The sequence below is a fragment of the Gigantopelta aegis genome, chromosome 9 (assembly GCF_016097555.1).
Source record: "Gigantopelta aegis isolate Gae_Host chromosome 9, Gae_host_genome, whole genome shotgun sequence".
NCBI classification, from domain to species: domain Eukaryota; kingdom Metazoa; phylum Mollusca; class Gastropoda; order Neomphalida; family Peltospiridae; genus Gigantopelta; species Gigantopelta aegis.
The window spans coordinates 37,069,405-37,088,556 of NC_054707.1; the positions used below are offsets into that span (position 1 = coordinate 37,069,405).

At 37.1% G+C, this 19,152-nt stretch overlaps 2 protein-coding genes across 3 annotated transcripts in view; one reads left to right on the forward strand and one right to left on the reverse strand.

Moving 5' to 3' along the window:
• LOC121381551 (X-ray repair cross-complementing protein 6-like) overlaps window positions 1-17,800 on the reverse strand; it is a 32,140-nt gene extending 14,340 nt beyond the window's left edge. Inside the window, exons 1-12 of the mRNA XM_041510883.1 lie at window positions 17,746-17,800; window positions 15,213-15,299; window positions 14,715-14,819; window positions 12,866-12,940; window positions 12,119-12,166; window positions 9,603-9,657; window positions 7,629-7,722; window positions 6,809-6,887; window positions 6,026-6,133; window positions 4,960-5,036; window positions 4,219-4,302; window positions 3,027-3,123 (exon numbers count right to left, since the gene is read on the reverse strand). Coding sequence (XP_041366817.1) covers window positions 3,027-3,123; window positions 4,219-4,302; window positions 4,960-5,036; window positions 6,026-6,133; window positions 6,809-6,887; window positions 7,629-7,722; window positions 9,603-9,657; window positions 12,119-12,166; window positions 12,866-12,940; window positions 14,715-14,819; window positions 15,213-15,281 — 891 coding nt within the window. The 5' untranslated portion in view covers window positions 15,282-15,299; window positions 17,746-17,800. The remainder of the gene's footprint in view (window positions 1-3,026; window positions 3,124-4,218; window positions 4,303-4,959; window positions 5,037-6,025; window positions 6,134-6,808; window positions 6,888-7,628; window positions 7,723-9,602; window positions 9,658-12,118; window positions 12,167-12,865; window positions 12,941-14,714; window positions 14,820-15,212; window positions 15,300-17,745) is intronic.
• A 56-nt stretch (window positions 17,801-17,856) lies between these two features.
• LOC121380708 (DNA damage-binding protein 1-like) overlaps window positions 17,857-19,152 on the forward strand; it is a 39,110-nt gene continuing 37,814 nt past the window's right edge. For both annotated transcript variants that reach the window (XM_041509659.1, XM_041509660.1), the window contains exon 1: window positions 17,857-17,990. In XM_041509659.1, coding sequence (XP_041365593.1) covers window positions 17,930-17,990 — 61 coding nt within the window. In that variant the 5' untranslated portion in view covers window positions 17,857-17,929. The remainder of the gene's footprint in view (window positions 17,991-19,152) is intronic.

Consider the following 19,152-nt stretch of genomic DNA (forward strand, 5'->3'; position numbering starts at 1 on the left):
CGGAAGCGTCAAAACCGAATCGTTGTTCTGGTTCAAAATCAGGGGCGGGCGTAGGTTGAAGCAATCTGAGCAGTCCACGATCTGTTGGCTGGCGTCAACGTCGACCAGGCTTCCCCTGGGTCCGAGCTGGCGGACCGGATGGTCGTCTGACCGGAAACCTTCGAGAAGGTTGACCTCGAAAGGAACCTCTCCAGCGTTTAGATGGTGGTTGTGGTGTGAATGTAGACTTCCGCTTTGTAGATTCCAACGTGGAAATAAGTTGCAACGCTTTGACAGTTGCTGTCGACTGTTGGTCCTTATCATTGGCCTTCACCACCTCAGAAATTTTGCCTGCAAACAGCTTCGTTGCGGACCACGGTTGAGCTAACAGCTCCTTCTTATGCTGGAAATCCAAAGTGGATTTCTTTAAATAAGCCTGGCGACGATATTGCATTAACATCGAGGACATCGAAGTCACCGAAGACGTCAGGAAAGCTAGCATCTGCGCCGATTGCTGAAACAGCGCGTAGCACCGTGCATCTTTTGCCTGGGTGGCCATCGCCGCAAGGAAAACGTCCAAGTAAGATAATACAAACAAGCAACGTCTCTGGGCAGTATCCATGGCTTGTACTTGTTTGTCCGTCAAATCCACGGTTGACGACTTCCCAAGACGGTGAACATCTTCATCCAAGGACGGAGCTACATCTGTAAAGGTCATGTCAAACACCGGATACATACGGTGACCCCAAGTCGGGAAGGCGACGAAAGACGCTGTGTCTTTAAAAGTGCGGTCTAAATCCGTCGCCACCTCGGATACGAGTGTACCGGCAGCCAAGGAACGGATCACCACATCTTCCGGAGGGACATCAGTCGCTATCATCGGTGTCGGTCCCTTCTTGGACGGCGTTGGTGGATGTGGCAAGGACGGCAACATGTCATAGACTGCCGCCAAGCAATCCCTCATATTCATATGGTCAGAAGATTCAGTCTCATCAATGACGGAAACCGCTGTAGGCGCTGCATCTCCAAAGTCTCGAAGCACTCGAGCACAGGCTAATCGATCGGCCGAAACAGAAATTCACTGGTGAACCGGACCGTGGACGGTCCCGTCGAGAACCCTCTGAAGCGTCAATAGAAGGTCTGCGCTGCCGATCCACGGAACCCGTAGGGAGACGTGCAGGTCGTGGGGAACGGCTACGAGCCCGGCTCCGGTCCCGGCTCCGCTGCGCCGAAGATGACTTTGAAGATCGGTGATCCTTGGAGGCCGTGGAACGCCTAACTGATTGAGTCGGCTTGTCAGAGGGCTGCGTAGGAACTGCAGGCCTGTCATCTGAAGTCTTGCATCCTGGAGCCGCACCCCCCGAAGAGGGGACTTGAACCGGACCTGGCCCCAAACCCGCCGGTTGTGGTAAGGCCGCCATTGACGCCATAGTCTCTTTCAGCATAGTAGGTAGCATCGAACGTAATACATCTGCTATGGAGTCCGCAATTGACGGCGAAGATTCCACTTTCTTGGCTCTCGCCGACAGCACCTTCAAGTAGGCCGCGAACTCGACAGTAGACAGGCCCGAACACAGGTCGCATCTCGAAGAGAGGCTACAAGGAACACGGCAACCCGGACATAATTCATGAGGGTCGCCGCCTGCAGTGAACTTCTTACAGCGTAGGCACGCTCGTACCTGTCGCTGAACATTAACATCTGACATGATAATAAGTTTTCAATCTGTGAAAGAGAAAGAAAAGAAATCATGACACAAACACAAAGCCGGTCAACAAAGACGCCATTTTGCAAATGGCGTCCGACACAACAACCGGCAATATAATAACATTTCATGTAATTAACACTTGGCAAGTCAAGCGAAATACGCGAAACATACGAAAGCTAACGAAAGCTAACGAATAAGGTGAAAAAAAAAAAAAAAACATTCCACCCAACACAAAGCCAGTCAATACAGACGCCATTTTGCAAATGGCGTCCGACACGACAACCGGCAATATAACAACATTTCATGTAATAAACGCTTGAAAGTCAAGCGAATACGCGAAAAGAAACATACGAAAGCTAACGAAGCTAACGAAATTTAAGGTGAAAACATTTCACCCAAACACAAATACAAAACCAAAGGTCTTATAAAAAAAGTTGACTCCAAACAGAGCCAAACAAAAGACGTCCAGACCCTTTCGCGAAGAGAAAAAGAAGGAAGTTACAGTCATGTGACCGGAACTAGAGAGCAGTATACAGTAGAAGAATTTAGGCCATCCCATTGGCTGTTGGGATGTTCGGACCAGACCACTTGCGTGGGGGGGAGGTGCACTTGTTTGAGGATCGCGAAAACAATTACCTGCAAACTTTATCTGCGACAGCATTTTTGATATTATTGAATATTTACTCTGCTATTATTTGTACTGACTTGCCATCACAAGATGATTTGTATTCTGAGTTCTGCTGTCCATGGTTAAAAGATATTCATCTAAAATATTTACTTTTGTATCTATAAACCTCAAACTTCGGGATCCATGTTAATGTAAGTTTTTAAGTCCAGACTCAAGTCTCTAGTTAAGTCTGCAGACTTTAACTATCCAGTACATGCTTTTTGTATGCCAGACTTTATCTAGATTTTTAAAGCTTTACAAACATGGAACCTGATCTATATTAATCACTGATCTTGCCCACCCCCAACCCCCCATGACCCCACACAAGATAAACATTCCACAACCTAAAACTACAAAAGGGGAGCAATTTTTTTCTAATATTGAATCTAGAATAAACAAATATTTAATTATATTCTATTATAAGTTATACACTGAAACCACTTCAAACCAGACACTCAGTAAATTGGAATTTCCTTAAAACTGGACGTTTTCACGATCCCTTTTTAAATATCAGTACAGAATATAACTTCTCTAAACTGGATACCCCTTTCACTGTATAATGAACTAAATGTTAATTTCATGGGGGGGGGGGGGGGGGGGGGGGGGGGGGGGGTTTGGGTTTAAGCCTGCTAAACCACATATGTATTACACAGAGTAACAAAATGAGATCTCACCACAAGGTATGTTTTACTGTGACTCTTCAGTTCTTCATTGGTGCTTCTCGAGAGTCGGACACCGGAGGGTTTTGGACAACTACGTACCAAGTTGTACCTGTTTTATTGAAAACATATTTTATTGCACAAATAATAAATGGATCTGGCACAAGTTTACTAACTTATGAGCCCCTCTCCTATAATACTTCGTATTGTACGTGAAAATACCAAGAACACAAAAAACTTAACTAAATAAAAATGTTTTACTACAGGTACCGACAAAGTTAATTTTGTTCTATCAGTGGCAGGTATTCAAATACAATTTACCCACACCCAACCACCAGGTGGTTATTTCTAATAGAATAAATAAGTGTTCAATACAAGTAGACGAGGGCATTTGAAAAATTATTACAAACTATTGTATTACACATAAAAAGAAATGGTCTGAAAATTATACAAAATGACATACCCAACTTGAAAAACAATATAAGTAATAAAATAAATCCAAACCAAAAACTTACATATTTTAACTCTGGTCTCACTACACAGTTCATTTCCAAGTGAGAGTTTATTCCTCACCATCCACTATGGTTCCTAATTGTGACATATGTTGTGGTTCACATATTCACATGTAGTAATTGGGGAAGAATGAAAACAATTTGTATTTTTCAATAGTATTAGTAAGCTCTCTGGCTGGAGTTTGCCTATGTTATTTTGTAATATTGTGCATCGACTTTTTGAGATGTAAGGATAAAATTGAACAGGTGGCCGGTTTTAAATGACCAAACATGTCATCCAAGACTGCATAAACCTACAGCAGCTGAGGGAGACTACCTGGACAAGTACAACAACTCTCCAGAAGAAGCTGCATGGCACAAGAAGTGATCTACAGAGAACCGTATTGTTCATAGTCACTGCTGGCCTCGACGTGTAGTCGGCAAGTGAACAAAAAAAAGAAGAAGAAGAAGGTGGCCAGTTTTAATCAGTTCCTACATCAACTGAAAGGATAGGTACTACAGTCATATAGCAAAAATCTGAGATGTAAACTTTCTAAATCTTTAAAGAAAAATAAATGAAGATATATCTTGAGAATAGTGTGCAGTCTTCTTTTGAAGTTGGCCAAATCAACATGAATTTCAAAGGCAGATGGCATCTGTCTAGTGAGAACTACACAGCCTAACTAGACATTAGTCTTAAAAAGGAGACAACTCACACTCCAACAGAAAAGTTAAGATCTTCTCCTAATGAAAATGGGATTTTCCGTAGTGCTCGCTTTTTGTGATCTTTCGTTCTTACTCTAAAATAGAAAAATTAAATTAAACAAAAAGTTAAATTGATCTGGCATTTTTAATATGGACAACTGTTTTTGACAAAGGTTCATCCATTTCTAAGGAAACTGATCAAAATAAATACCAATAAAAAATTCAAGATATTGATCTCATAACTATACTCATTGTAGAATCAGCAGAGACAATCTCGTGGAGAGAGACAGGTCAAAAGAAAGGCAGTGGAGGGGGAGAGTGAGAGAGAGTGAGAGAAAGAGAGAGAAAGGAAGAGAGAGAGAAAGTGAGCGAGAGCGAGAGAGAGAGAGAGAGAGAGAGAGAGAGAGAGAGAGAGAGAGAGAGAGAGAGAGAGAGAGATGGGGAGGGGAGGGGGTGGGAGGAATCCCAGCTGCTACTATACTGGATACCTTCTCTATTAGCAGCCAGAGATCTCTTATAAACACATTTGCTCTAGATGCCTCAGATATACATCATGGAATACTAAATGAAATGGAAAATTGATCAATCAATCAGACCAACAAGGATTGATTCTGTGAGTGCTCTATCACCAAGCTATATTTCTGCTCTGCTCTCAAGTAGTCAAGAATTGTCAATGAGATCAAAAGTGCACAAACAATTAAGCATTAGGCATAATATATTGTAAAAACCAGAAATGTTAACTATTTCCTTACCTGGTCAGCAGTTCTTCCAGTTTCTCAGCCGGGTCAGCTAACTCGGTCAGTTCGTCATCGTCTGTGAACAGAAGGTCCTGCAGACACGAAAATATCACCATTAATCATCAAGCAATTCATCTTCCACGATTATTTTTTTCACAAAGCAAAGTATAAAATGTTCTCGTTTTGAAAACCCCAAACCCAATCCTTTGGCACATGAACATAATATGCAATAAAAGATATTTTCCATCAAACGTAATACGTAATCTAACAATCATTTAGAAGAACTTATTTGTTTAACAAAACACCAACACATTTTAAACTATGGCTATTTGGTAACTAGCATATGGGGTTTTTCTTGACACTTGGTCAAATGAAAGTAAAAGAAAAACCTTCACTGCTGCCATATAGTGTGTAACTACCCAGGGCTTCTAGAATTTTTATAAAATGCACTAGCCATGGGATCAGTGATTTTAAAAATTTACTAGCCACAATTAAAAATTCACAAGCCCTACTTTACTTGAAGTCAATACAATTTTACTAAATAATAGTAATAATCAGATATGCCACCTAAAGAGGGAGATAGAGCTTAAAAACACTAACTTTTGGGGTGGGAGCAGGATATTCATAGTTAACAACACCACTAGAGAACATTGATTAATTAATCATCGGTTATTGGATGTCAAACATTTGGTAATTATGACTCGTAGTCATCAGAGGAAACACACTACATTTTCTCTAATGCAGCAAGGGATCTTTTATATGCACTTTCCCACAGACAAGAACACACATACCACAGCCTTTATCCAGTTGTGGTGCACTGGTTGGAACGAGAAAAAATCCCATCAGTTGAGGTTGTTCGATTGTACGATGCAAGCACCTCAAGTGAGTACTCAACTGACAGAGCTAAATCCCGCCCCCGTGACAATTAAAATTATTTCACTCGGGACATAAACATGATACGAAATGGAAGCTCGGTTAATATCCTATAAATACAAGTTACAGAAGTACCCACTATAGATGTTACAAAAGAGCTCTGTTGGATGTAATTTTAGTGCATTTTGAAAAATCTCTAGACGAGTACCTTGTAAAACTTGGTGATGTCGAACTGCTCTCCAGGTTTCTGAAGATGCATCAGCTCCAGCTCAATTCCTGTTTCATTTAAATCTGCAGCTTTAGTTCGAGCCTGACGCTGAAATAACAACAAGAGATATCAGAAAAATACACCAAGCATTTAAATCAGCGGCTTTAGTTCGAGCCCGACGCTGAAATAACAACAAGAGATATCAGAAAAATACACCAAGCATTTAAATCAGCAGCTTTAGTTCGAGCCCGATGCTGAAATAATAACAATATCAGTCATCTGTTCAGACATTTTATTTTACACACCATGCTTCAATTCAATACCAGCTAAAGTATCAAATTAGGTTACATAACTACATGTATGTAAATGTCCTTCCTAGTACGATACATTTTGACAAACAGGCAGATTAAACTATCTTATTAAAATTATGACAATAACAAATCTGTTTCTGGGGATAATAAAACTTAAACTTAAAACAGAAAGTAAATAAAAAAACAAACAAAAAAAACCCAACATATCCAGAAAATGTAATTCGCATCAGCATTCAGGAACATCAATGTACAAGCTGAAACAAAATGTAGACATTAGCTTTTTTTCCCCTTCTGTTTTTTTTTAACCAACATACTTTCTGGGAATAGATAATTGTATAATTATTTAAAATATAAATGCCAATGCAAAATGCATTTTACATGAAGCAAACTATTCTAGGAATAACATTAGTTTTTGAGAAAAGCAATTTTTCTGAATTGCAATAACTGGATGACACAATATAAGAAACCATACCTGAAGCTGTTTGTTTCCCACATGAGGATTGTCATTGTTTGTGAACAACAGAATGCGCTTTGAGTTAATAGCCTTAGCACTGAAAAAATAAAAAATAAAATTCAACAGACAAAAACACACACTGTAAGAGAAACTGTCATGTATTTTAACATCCCATTTATCAATGTTATCATTTCACCAATCATAATCTCTGTACCAATAAAAAATATATACATTCCAAAAAAAGAAAGAAATTGCAAGCCATTGAAAGTCTATACTATTTTACTAATTTGGATAATTGAAAATGAAATTTAGTTACTAATACATTTATCAATGTTATCATTTCTCCAATCATAATCTCTGTACCAATACAAAATATATACATGCATATATTAATTCCCGAAAAAAAAAGAAAAAAAAAGAAATTGCAAGCCATTGAAAGTCTATACTATTTTACTAATTTGGATAATTGAAAATGAAATTTAGTTACATTTCCTGACCAAATTCGCTAAATTGCTAATAATAATTGGGATCTAGGTTAAATTTGGGTAAACTTAATGTAAAAACAAGAAAGTGGTCATGTCAAAAAACTGTATTTGTGTGAGAACCAGGCAAACAAAAGTACCATTCTCTGGAAATTTCTGAAAAATATATATCTACTTTAAAAAAACAATTTCTCCAGAAAAAAAAAAAAAAAAATGTTCACGGTTAAGGTAACATCAACATTAAAAGCAAGAGACCATCTTGTTAATTACAGCATCATAAATTCTTGCATTGGTGTCAACAGTGAGCCACTATAACTTGAATATCAAGTTCAATATATTTGTTGTATTATACACACCTGTTGGAAAACATGGTGGCACAGGTCCACAGTGCTTCACTCAGCGAGTAGTCGGGACTGTGCCCGTACTTCGTTCCAAACTTCTTGTAGCCTTCTGATAGTAAGAAATGGAATGCAACAGGGTTTTGTTCTCTTTGTTTATTTGTACGACATCTCAGCATATGTTATATTGTATATATTTGGGGTCTAACTGTCCCTAACATAAAGATAATCTGACATTTGTCTTAGAGTACCCTAAAAGCATAAATATGCTGCCACAACATAAGCTACTCTACAAACAGTAGCAAGGAGGCTTTAATATATGCATTTTCCTACTGTCAAACCGGCCTCGGTGGCGTCGTGTTTAGGCCATTGGTCTACAGGCTGGTAGGTACTGGGTTCGGATCCCAGTCGAGGCATGGGATTTTTAATCCAGATTCTGACTCCAAACCCTGAGTGAGTACTCCGCAAGGCTTAATGGGTAGGTGTAAACCACTTGCACCGACCAGTGATCCATAACTGGTTCAACAAAGGCCATGGTTATCCTGCCTGTGTGCAAATAAAAGATCCCTTGCTGCTTGTCGTAAAAGAGTTGCCTATGTGGTGACAGCGGGTTTCCTAAAAAAACCCGTCAGAATGACCATATGTTTGATGTTCAATAGCCAATGATAAGATAACAAATCAATCTGCTCTAGTGGCATCATTAAATAAAACAAATGTTACTTTTTCCTACTATCAAGAGAGCACATACCGTAGTGTTTTGGTATATCAGTTTTGGAGTACTAGCTGGGATAGTGGATAAACATTTGGTTTATCAACAGGGCTTCTAGATTATGGTAGCCCCACGTCCATGGCTAGTGATATACAATGTTGCGCTAGTAAATAACTACTATTGCCATGCCCGATGGCTAGTGAAATGTTTTTTGTCAAATGTTGCAGTTAAGTCTGTTTTGTAAATATGAATATCCTGACCCCACCCCAACCCCCCAATCTTAGTGTTTTTAAGCTCTAATTAATCGTCAGCTATTGGATGTCAAAACTTTGGTAATTCCAACGTAGAGTCTTCAGAGGAAGCCTGCTACATTTTCTCATTAGCAACAGTGGGGATTTTTTTTATATGCACATTCCTATAGAGAGGACTGCACATACCACAACCTTCGATATAAAAATTGACGAGTATTGGTTGGAATGAAAAAAAAAAAATGGGTTTGCCAAGTACGTTATTATTCAAGCACCTCAAGCAAACACTCTTACCATGAAGGAAGGAATATTTTATTTAACGAAGCATTCAACATTTTATTTGATGGTTATATTGTGTCAGACATATGGTTAAGAACCATACAGATATTGAAAATGGAAACCTGCTGTCGCCACTTCATGGGCTACTCTTTTCAATTAGCAGCAAGGGATCTTTTATATGCACCATCCACAGACAGGATAGTACATACCACAGCCTTTGTTACAACAGTTGTGGAGCACTGGCTGGAATGAGAAATAGCCTAGTGGGCCTCTTACCATGAAGATCATTGTTACGACCTACTGCATCTCTGTTTCATACAGCTCTAAAGTAACAAGAGTACCAGTGAGGTACATGATATGTTGTCAAAGTAGGTCGCGGTGACCTAGTTACGGTACCCAATACACTGCCATTCCAAGTTGTACTTGCATGCAAGGTTTTATGATCATATATGAATTGATAAGAAAGATTTTTGTTTAGTGTTTTTTTTGTTTAATAAATACTTTATTGCCCCACAAATATGTTATGATAGTGATAGAAAGATATGCTCTGGAAACGAAACATTTGGACAATGCCATAGCCGTCAAACTTCAAAGACTAGCATATAAAAAAGATAAAGACTCTTAACAGATGTTTTCACCAAGTGATGAAATTCTACTATATGACATTACTAATCTGATGGTATAATATACATGTACTACACGTCAATTTAGACAGATAATAATAATAATAATAATAATAATAATAATAATACAAACTTTCTTGCATTTCTTCTAGATCTAAAATCCTCTCGGCTCCAGGCTGATCTAAAGTCTGAAAACAAAGAACATGAGTCTGTTATATCCAACCAATGTCTCAGCAGTATATGTTTTTAATGGACACTTTTCCAGACAGGACAGTACATAGCATAGTTTTGTAATATATCGGCTACACCAACACCACTCACTGTTCCCAGGACAAACCCGTCAAACTACTGGACAACCCAAATGCTGATCAACTCTTGCATAATGAGAACTGATATTTCAACACAGTACATATTGTGAACTGAACCAGACCTGTCAACCTTTAGTCAAGAGAAAGCAGGAGGTGTGTGTTGAAAAAGCAGGAGATTTGGTCAAAAAGCAGGAGATTTTTTAAATTCACACAATTTAACCCAAAATCGCAAGATTTTAAAAAAACATTATTACAATAAGTTATATGAATACTTTATAATGTCATATATACTTCTTAACTTTAGATCTTGGCATTAAAAAAAAAAAAAAAAAAATATTATTATTATTATTTTTTTTTTTTTTTTAAGTTTAAATATTATTATGATTTAATACATATTTAAAAAAAATAAAATATTTTATCCAAAAATGTTAAGAACATGAACAAGAAATAAAAAATTTAATTAGTACATTTACGGTATTACACTTACAGCCTTACAGGTTGCGTTACATTATCATTTGTGGTTAGTGTCCTAAGTACCAAAGACAAATTTATATAAATCTTATAAATTAATATTCAGTTTTTACTATAATGAGGAACGGTGGCGTGGTACTGATTTAAAATCATTATAATGATGCAATAAACATTTGTATTTTCATTAATCATAAGTAAAACCTCATTACGGACATCGTGTGAAATATACCGGAATTATACCCAGAGTAACTTTATGTCAATGTCAAAACACAACATTTTTTAATTGTACAAAAATAATTTCTTGAAGTGTACCCTTATAACCAACATTTTACCGCACAAACATACAAAATTAACTGACACAAGTATGTTTATACAGCTAATTGGTCTTTTCGTTGTCTTGCTGTGACATGTGATTTTAACATGCATCGGTGTGTATCGCTGTCAACTCGGGAGTCTGGCAGTTCAGATTTGTCATAGTTTTGCATTATGTAATCCAGTGGGAAGACATTTTACAATTCAGAGGTGTTATTAGAACTAAATTGGATAGTTTTTTTTTTATATGGCAACACTGAATGTCAATACACAGCCTGTTTAATTAGCGGCAATACGCTTCATAGCCATTACGATGACAACAAACATTATAATAACACATCATTTTATAAACTCCATGTGCTTTTTTAACAATATAAATAGGCTATCCCACAATTCTCACTTCGGCAAAGGTTAAGCAGTCGGGACAATTCGGCCTGTTACATTCTCGGAAACCGAAAGTAGTCGACATTTTCCGAATGAGAAAAAAAGGCAGAGTTACTTCCCTTCTGTTATTTTGACAAAAGAGGATCGATTTTTTTTATGCTTACAAAAATGTCATATAACAGGAGAAACTGTCTCCCGCACAGGAGAAAAGGAGATTTGATCTAATACCGGGAGACTCCCGTGGAATCCGGGAGGGTTGACAGGTCTGACTGAACTGATTCATTAATATCCACAAGATCAATATTTAGCAACTTTTTATAACACATGGGAGGGGTAGAAAACATTTAAAGAAAATATACCCATCATCCACAAAACAGACTTTTATGTAAACCAAGTTAAGATTATTTAGTTTGACGACTGAGAAGAAAAAATTTGTGAAGAAAAGGACAACACTAAAAGTTAAAGTTTGTTTTATTTAACAACACCACTAGAGCACACTGATTTACAAATCATCGGCTACTGGATGTCAAACATTTGGTAACTTTGACATATACGGTAGTCTTAGAGAGGAAACCCGCTACATTTTTTCATTAGAAGCAAGTGATGTAACAAAGTATGCTTAGAGAAAACAATGCAGCAGACCTACCATGCATAATATAATAATTATGGCCCTTGCTGCCTCACCCATTTAATTATTTTGGAACAGCCCAGTAGAGCTCCCTGTCATTTGCCAAATTAGCCATTTGCTAATTTTCACACAGAAAGGCTACCACATTTATTAAATAATTTGGCTACTAAATTTTTTTTAAATTATGCCCTTTGAATACTTTTTGAGGAAATACTCTACATATCTGAGAACTTAACTAAATCCAGATTCTTTCCAGTTAGTTAATTTAATTACATAAATGTAGTTCATTAAAAGAAATGAGTTGGGGGGGGGGGGGGGGGGGGGGGAAGAGATGTTTAGGTAAACTTTATTTAGCAAATATATTTCACATAAATTCACCCAAAGGCTAATTCAACAATTGTATTATACGATTGATTATTTCTATATATACATGCCATACATGTATTTCATTTAGCTGTGAATTATTTTTTTTTTAACCAAAGTGCTAACAATAAATTTCTCACTGTTATCTACATGCATACAGGCAGCTTAGGAGACTGGACTCACCTGATAAATGTAAATGTGTTTAAAATCACTGGGATTCTCAGATTTTTCCTGCAAAAAGAAAAATAATAAATAAATAAATAAATAAAATCCACCAAAACTGATCCCAGTAGTTTTATTTACAGTAAACGTTTAAAGCAACTTTGAAGCTAATAATGACTTTTTTAAAGGAACACATTTCTTCATGTTTCAATTTTATTAAAACACTACAAACATCTTTCTCTTTTACATAACTGTATTAAATTTAACATTCTTTCATTTAATTTTTGCTACCAAATGAAAAGATATTTCGGTAAAAATTCCAACATTTAAAAATTCATATTTACATGTACAAGTTCAAGCATTTTTCAGGCAATATTTTGAAATTCACTGACTTTTTTAATGTCTGTACCAACCCTATCCAAAACTTGTTTTTGTTTTTACTCTGAAACCGGACTCTGCTATATAAGGTACACAATTCCAAGGCTAGCTCTGGCACTTGCCAAATTTGGCAATTGTAAATTTCAAAAACAATTGGCAAATTTTATTTTAATTTGGCGAAATAATTGATATTTTGATACAAAATAACTGGGGTTTTGTTATTTCTGAAGTTTAACAGATAATTTGGCGAAATTTTCTGCTGACCCAGCGCTAGCCCTGAATTCTATTAAATCATAATTTCTATTTATTGTACACTGGAAAATGCAAGAAAGATTTTCTCTGTTCTTTTCCTGGTGTTAATTCCCCTGTTTCACCATGTTCTGTACTTACAGTTCCAAAGAAAACAACACCAACATGGTCTTTGTCACTCCCAATAATCTTGTTCTGCATGGTGGTCATCACACACTGAAACAACAGCAAGAGATTCTAGTTGAAATTTCACATAAAACTCTAAATGGCCTCAGTGGTACAGTGGTTAAGCCATTGGACTACAGGCTGATAGGTACAGGGTTCGCAGCCCGGTACCGGCTCTAACCCAGAGCAAGTTCTTAAAGACACAATGGGTAGGTGTAAGGCCACTACACCCTCTTCTTTCTCACTAACCACTAACCAAATAACAACTAACCCACTGTCCTGGACAGACGGCCCAAATAGCTGAGGTGTGTGCCCAGGACAGCGTGCTTAAACCTAAATTGGACATAAGCATGAAAATAAGTTGAAATGAAATTAAACTCTTAAACTAATTTTAGGCTGAGCAGTATTACTTTTGTAGTTAAGCCCAGTGCTGCAGTGAAACTCAAAACTGAACATTTTTATTATGGTATAGGACACAACCTCTCTAAACTGGATACCACTTAAAATTGGACTTTTTACTTGGTCCTGTGGGTGGCTGGTTTACAGCAGCCCTGACCATTTAAGCAGAGGCATCACTCTATAGTTCGTCCCACAGTATACACCTTTTTTCATACTATGGAATTTATTACAAGCTATTTATGTTCAAGCCAATTGATTTGTGAATTGCACACAAAAATAGTATATTTTTGTTCTTTCCAAAACAATTTTGCTTTTCTTCTTACGTCAAACCAAACTGGAATTATTTACAAAAAACATGTATATAGAATGATGGGACCGACTATAGCTCCCTATCACTCCCCTGAGACTAGTTCAAGGAGTGTCATTTTCAGCTCCCCTTAGCGTGTGAATTTATATAGTACCAATATGGTCGTATCTTATATAGCTCCCAGTAATGGAAGTTAGAGAAGCAATTAATCACACCACTCAATTTTGTTTCGCGGCGAGGTCTGGTTTAGAAGAGTTTCATTGGCTAGATGTTTAACCAATATTTTAGATTGTTGTACTATCTCATTAGCAGTGTGGGGTGGGACATAGCTCAGTCAGTTGAGTGCTCGCTTGAGGTGCTTGCATCACATGATCGAACCACCTCGGTGGATACATTCAACTGATTTTTTTTCTTGTTCCAATCAGTGCACCACAACTGGTCAACGGCTGTGGTATGTGCTTTCCTGTACATGGGAAAGTGCATAAAAAGATCCTATGCTGCATTAGGAAAAATATAGCAGGTTTCCTCTGATGACTATGTGTCAGAATTACCAAATGTTTGACATCCAATAGCCGATGATTAATAAATCAATGTGCTCTAGTGGTGTTGTTAAACAAAACAAACTTCTTTTCGTTTTCATTAGCAGTGGATCAGAATATCTACAAAACAATACAAATAATGCTACTTCAATTTTGAGGAAATACATGGAAGTACAAAATGTAGAGAAGGAAGGAAATGTTTGAGTTAACGAGGCACTCAACACATTTTATTTATGGTTATATGGCATCAGACATATGGTTAAGGACCACACATATATTGAGAGAGGAAACCCGATGTCGCCACTTCATGGGCTATTCTTTTTCGATTAGCAGCAAGAGATCTTTTACATGCACCATCCCACAGACAGGGTAATATATACCACGGCCCCTGATATGCCAGTCGTGGTGCACTGGCTGGAATGAGAAATAGCCCAATGGGCCCACTGACGGTGATCGATCCCAGACAGACCACGCATCGAGCAAGCGCTTTACCACTTGGCTACTAGCACAATTGAACACCCTGTTAATTGCATATATTTTCCATTCATCTCGTCTATACAAATAAACAGGTTTCATTTACCTTCATGCAAAGTTGAAAGTGACTTTCATCACCAGCATCAGGATCAAACATCTTCTTGGAACAGTCAATAAGAAAAATCAGACCATCACGGCCCCCATACCGAAACTAGAAATAAAATCAGTTAATTTAAGTCAGTTTCAAAGCAGACTAGATATTCCAGACTATAATTGGGTGGACAAGTCACTGAAGTTACTTAATAAACATTACAAAAAAACCATAATAAATATGTGTGAATTATTAATTTTAAGGCTGTTGACTAAAAAAGGGAGATAATTTGTCACTCTGTAAATTTTCTTTTGTGAAATTAAAGTTGAAAGTAACAAGCCACATCCAAAATGCTGCCTAGTCTATACCAGACCAATTTGAGCTGGTTTTACTGTAGAATAAAACAAGTACCCCGGTATGTCACAAACAAATAGTTTTTATTAATTATTAAACAGGAAATGGTAGAGGTATCTGAAAAATACTGAAAACTTAAAATGCTTAAATTGTTTTAACCTGAAATTCAGTTTCTTCTTCATCATCTTCTTCATCATCCCCAAATCGTGCAAACCCAAAGTCAGCCATGTTTTAAATGATATAAAACTATAAAAATGAAAAAATACAAAATACAATGAAAACAGGTGTATTTATGTGCACCATAGGTTGGAGTAGACATGTGACTGAAGGCATTTACATGTACAAACAGATAACAGTTTAAACCATATTTTAAAATGCATGTACCTATTTTGTTTTCAAATTTTACATAGTTTCAACAAGAATTTGACAGGATTAAATGTCTGTTCATCTCAAGTACGTTTTGAAAAATCCTAATTAAATTAAATTTTATAAAAAGAAACAAAAAAAGTGATTAAAAATTTCATGACTAATCTAATTTTTAATTTTTTTCTTCATAAAAGCAATTTAATAAAAATGTTTGATGTTAAATCTTTTTAACATGGATCGAGATTAACATCTGATTGTGCAGCCACATGTATAAACTAAGTTTTATTGATGTAAGACATATACAACTTTATGTTGTGCTAAACATAATACTTGACCCTGTTGCTGTTGCAAAGATAAGACTAAAATAATTAACATGTAGACCTATCAAAGGTCATACCAGCTGGTAGGTACTGGGTTCGGATCCCAGTCGAGGCATGGGATTTTAATCCAGATACTGACTCCAAACCTTGAGTGAGTGCTCCGCAAGGCTCAATGGGTAGGTGTAAACCACTTGCACCGACCAGTGATCCACAACTGGTTCAACAAAGGCCATGGTTTGTGCTATCCTGCCTGTGGCAAGCGTAAATAAAAGATCCCTTGCTGCTAATCGGAAAGAGTAGCCCATGTAGTGGCGACGGCAGGTTTCCTCTTAAAATCTGTGTGGTCCTTAACCATATGTCCGATGCCATATAACCGTAAAATAAAATGTGTTGAGTGCCTCGTTAAATAAAACATTTCTTTCTTTCTTTGAAAACTTTAAAGTTGCTTGGGATAATCTAATACTATTTTACATACAAAGCAAATATGTATACTGTTACATATCTTGCTTATTTCAATGCCCAGGTAAAATTACTTTTGTTGGAAATACCTTAATGGGCTTTGAAAATAAGTACATGCTTAATTTGTACATTGTTTTAATATGTACTGTACCCGGTACCTACATTTTGTTAATTTTAACATTTTTGTATGCAAATACTCATACTGGCTTTCTAGCATTTCAAACATGGTGTGGGTAATAATATACAGTCATGATAGGGGCACCATATGCACATCTATTATCTCGCCTTCATGTAAAATTCTTTAATCTCATTGGTTGTTTGCCGTTGGACAAATCCCTTATACCCCTGTAGGCGGAGCCAAATTCTCTTACTAGTATACCCCGTCTGTAATTTCAACAGTTTTCAGCCACCCCAGTTAATGCTAAAGCAATAATTAGATTATAAATAACATTGATAATCAATCAAGTATACATAATTAATGTTATTTTTACTATAAAATACACTATTTCAAAACTTTTAAAAGCTGCAATGTTGAACTCGGCCACCTAAAATTATGGTCATGGTGTTATTTATTGATGGAACTATTTTTCGTCACTGGCAAGTGGTTTCGTTCACATCCGCGTGGTATGGCTCTGTTAATAAATGGTTAACAATTAGTAATTACTGTCTGGCATTATTTTGATTATTTGGCTATATGGTTTAACATGTTGGCAAGATAAATTCATTGTAGAAGCATCTCTCGGGGTATATGACTTTTTATGTACCCTCTCTGTGCTCTTTTAGGAGCGGTTATAGAATCTGTCCGCCACTAATCCTTCTGTAAAAAGAGGGATTTTTTGGTGGGATTCTTAAAAAAAGTGGGGCATGTTTTTTTGCAGAGGAAAAAGAAAGAAAATAAAATAATTTATTTAGTAAAAAAATAATAATATAAAAAAATATGGACATTAAGACTTATTGGGGGGGCCAGCCCCCCCAGCCTCCCTTGCTAACCATAATCACTCTGTAGCCGTGTAGGCTATCAACACTCTTCTGTAACAATCGACCGACAAAGTTCCTAAATTAAAATAAAGTAAAACAGAAAATCACTCGACCCTATGTTCCTAAAACAAACTAAACCCTAACCGTTCCTGAAATAAAACACAAAATAACGCAAAGTTCCTAAAATAAAATAAAATAAAATGGAAATTAACTCGAGTTATTGGCTTTATTTTAGTAATCGTCAGAGTAGTTAAAATTATCGAAAATTACAGATTTGTTATTTAGTGTATAGTAAATGGTTGTATTTAGGTGGCGGACATATTCTATAACCGTACCCTCTTTTACCCACTCGCCTTCGGCTCGGGGTAAAAGAACAAGGAACGATTACACTTGCTACCGGTTCGGCATTAATGTCGAACCCTGCTTGAGATCCTAGCTAATTTGATTTAATTTAATTTAATTTAATCAGTGTAATGTACTAATGAAAGCTAATCACGAGCGTTAAAAATAATGTGTAAACATTACTTTGTGCTTCAAAGCATGACAAAGAATTTAAAGAGAATAAAAACCTTAATTTAAAAGCGTTATTTGTGCTATTTACCACGGCCGGAAGCTAAAAACGCGCGTCTAATCTGAAATTTCTATTGGCGCCAGGCATGCGCAAAAGGCAATGATATAGATAGAGTTCCGGCTGCAAAATAGTGTTATTGTGAAAAATAAATTTTCTTCACAGTTATACATATATTTTAAACGATGGCTTTCAATTATGTTGTGACAGCTCACAAGCCAACGGCAGTGAATGCTTGTGTCACAGGTAAACTTGTATATTTTTATAAGCGATGGCGCAAAAGCCTGAAAAGGCTAAAAATTCTTGTTGAGAACTTGTTTCAAAATTTTACAAAGTAACAACCTACAAAGTGAGAGAAAAGGGAGACCAGTATGACCGTGAATGTTTGTTTAGCGACTCCCCAGCTTATCAAAAGTAAAGTTCCGTAATGTTTGATTTTGTCTAAAGAGACATTCAGTCATTAGAGTGTACTAACAGTCTGAGAAGAAACTAGCCCGAGTACTCTGACTGTAAGAGAGCTAGATGGACATTTGGACATAAACACCTCTCATTACAGTCAGAGACCAACCTATGTCTTTTTTTGGCAATTCCTGACTACCAAACGGTAGGCAACGAGTCCCGCTCTAATACCACAACAATCCTATGTTTGACGTCAAATACCTTTAAAATCAATCATTTTCGAGTTAAGTGATACAAAAAAAATCCACATATTAATCACTAATACACATACTACAGAAAGAAACCCGACAGCACCCACATTCAGCTACGCTTCGTGACACTCCGTCGCAACAATTGCAAAGCTCGGCGATCTATTTCGAGACGTAGACCACGTGATCGCGCACTGGGCGATTCCGCCTTGTGCAGCAGTTACAGGGGACGTCTCATATCAAGCGAAGTTACAACATGGAAGAGTTGGCTAATGCCGTTTTGGATGAATTTGGATTTCATTACGTCATTAAACCAAAACAATTACACATTATTGATTCCATTTTGAATTTGAAGGATACATTTGGGGTGTTATCGACAGGATACGGCAAAAGTATGTGCTACGTACTGCCTCCTCTTATGAGATGACCCCTGTAACTGCTGCACAAGGCGGAATCGCCCAGTCTCGAAATAGATCGCCGAGCTTTGCAATTGTTGCGACGGAGTGTCACGAAGCGTAGCTGAATGTGGGTGCTGTCGGGTTTCTTTCTGTATTATGTGTATTAGTGATTAATATGTGGATTTTTTTTGTATCACTTAACTCGAAAATGATTGATGTAAAGGTATTTGACGTCAAACATAGGATTGTTGTGGTATTAGAGCGGGACTCGTTGCCTACCGTTTGGTAGTCAGGAATTGCCAAAAAAAGACATAGGTTGGTCTCTGACTGTAATGAGAGCGTGTTTATGTCCAAATGTCCGTC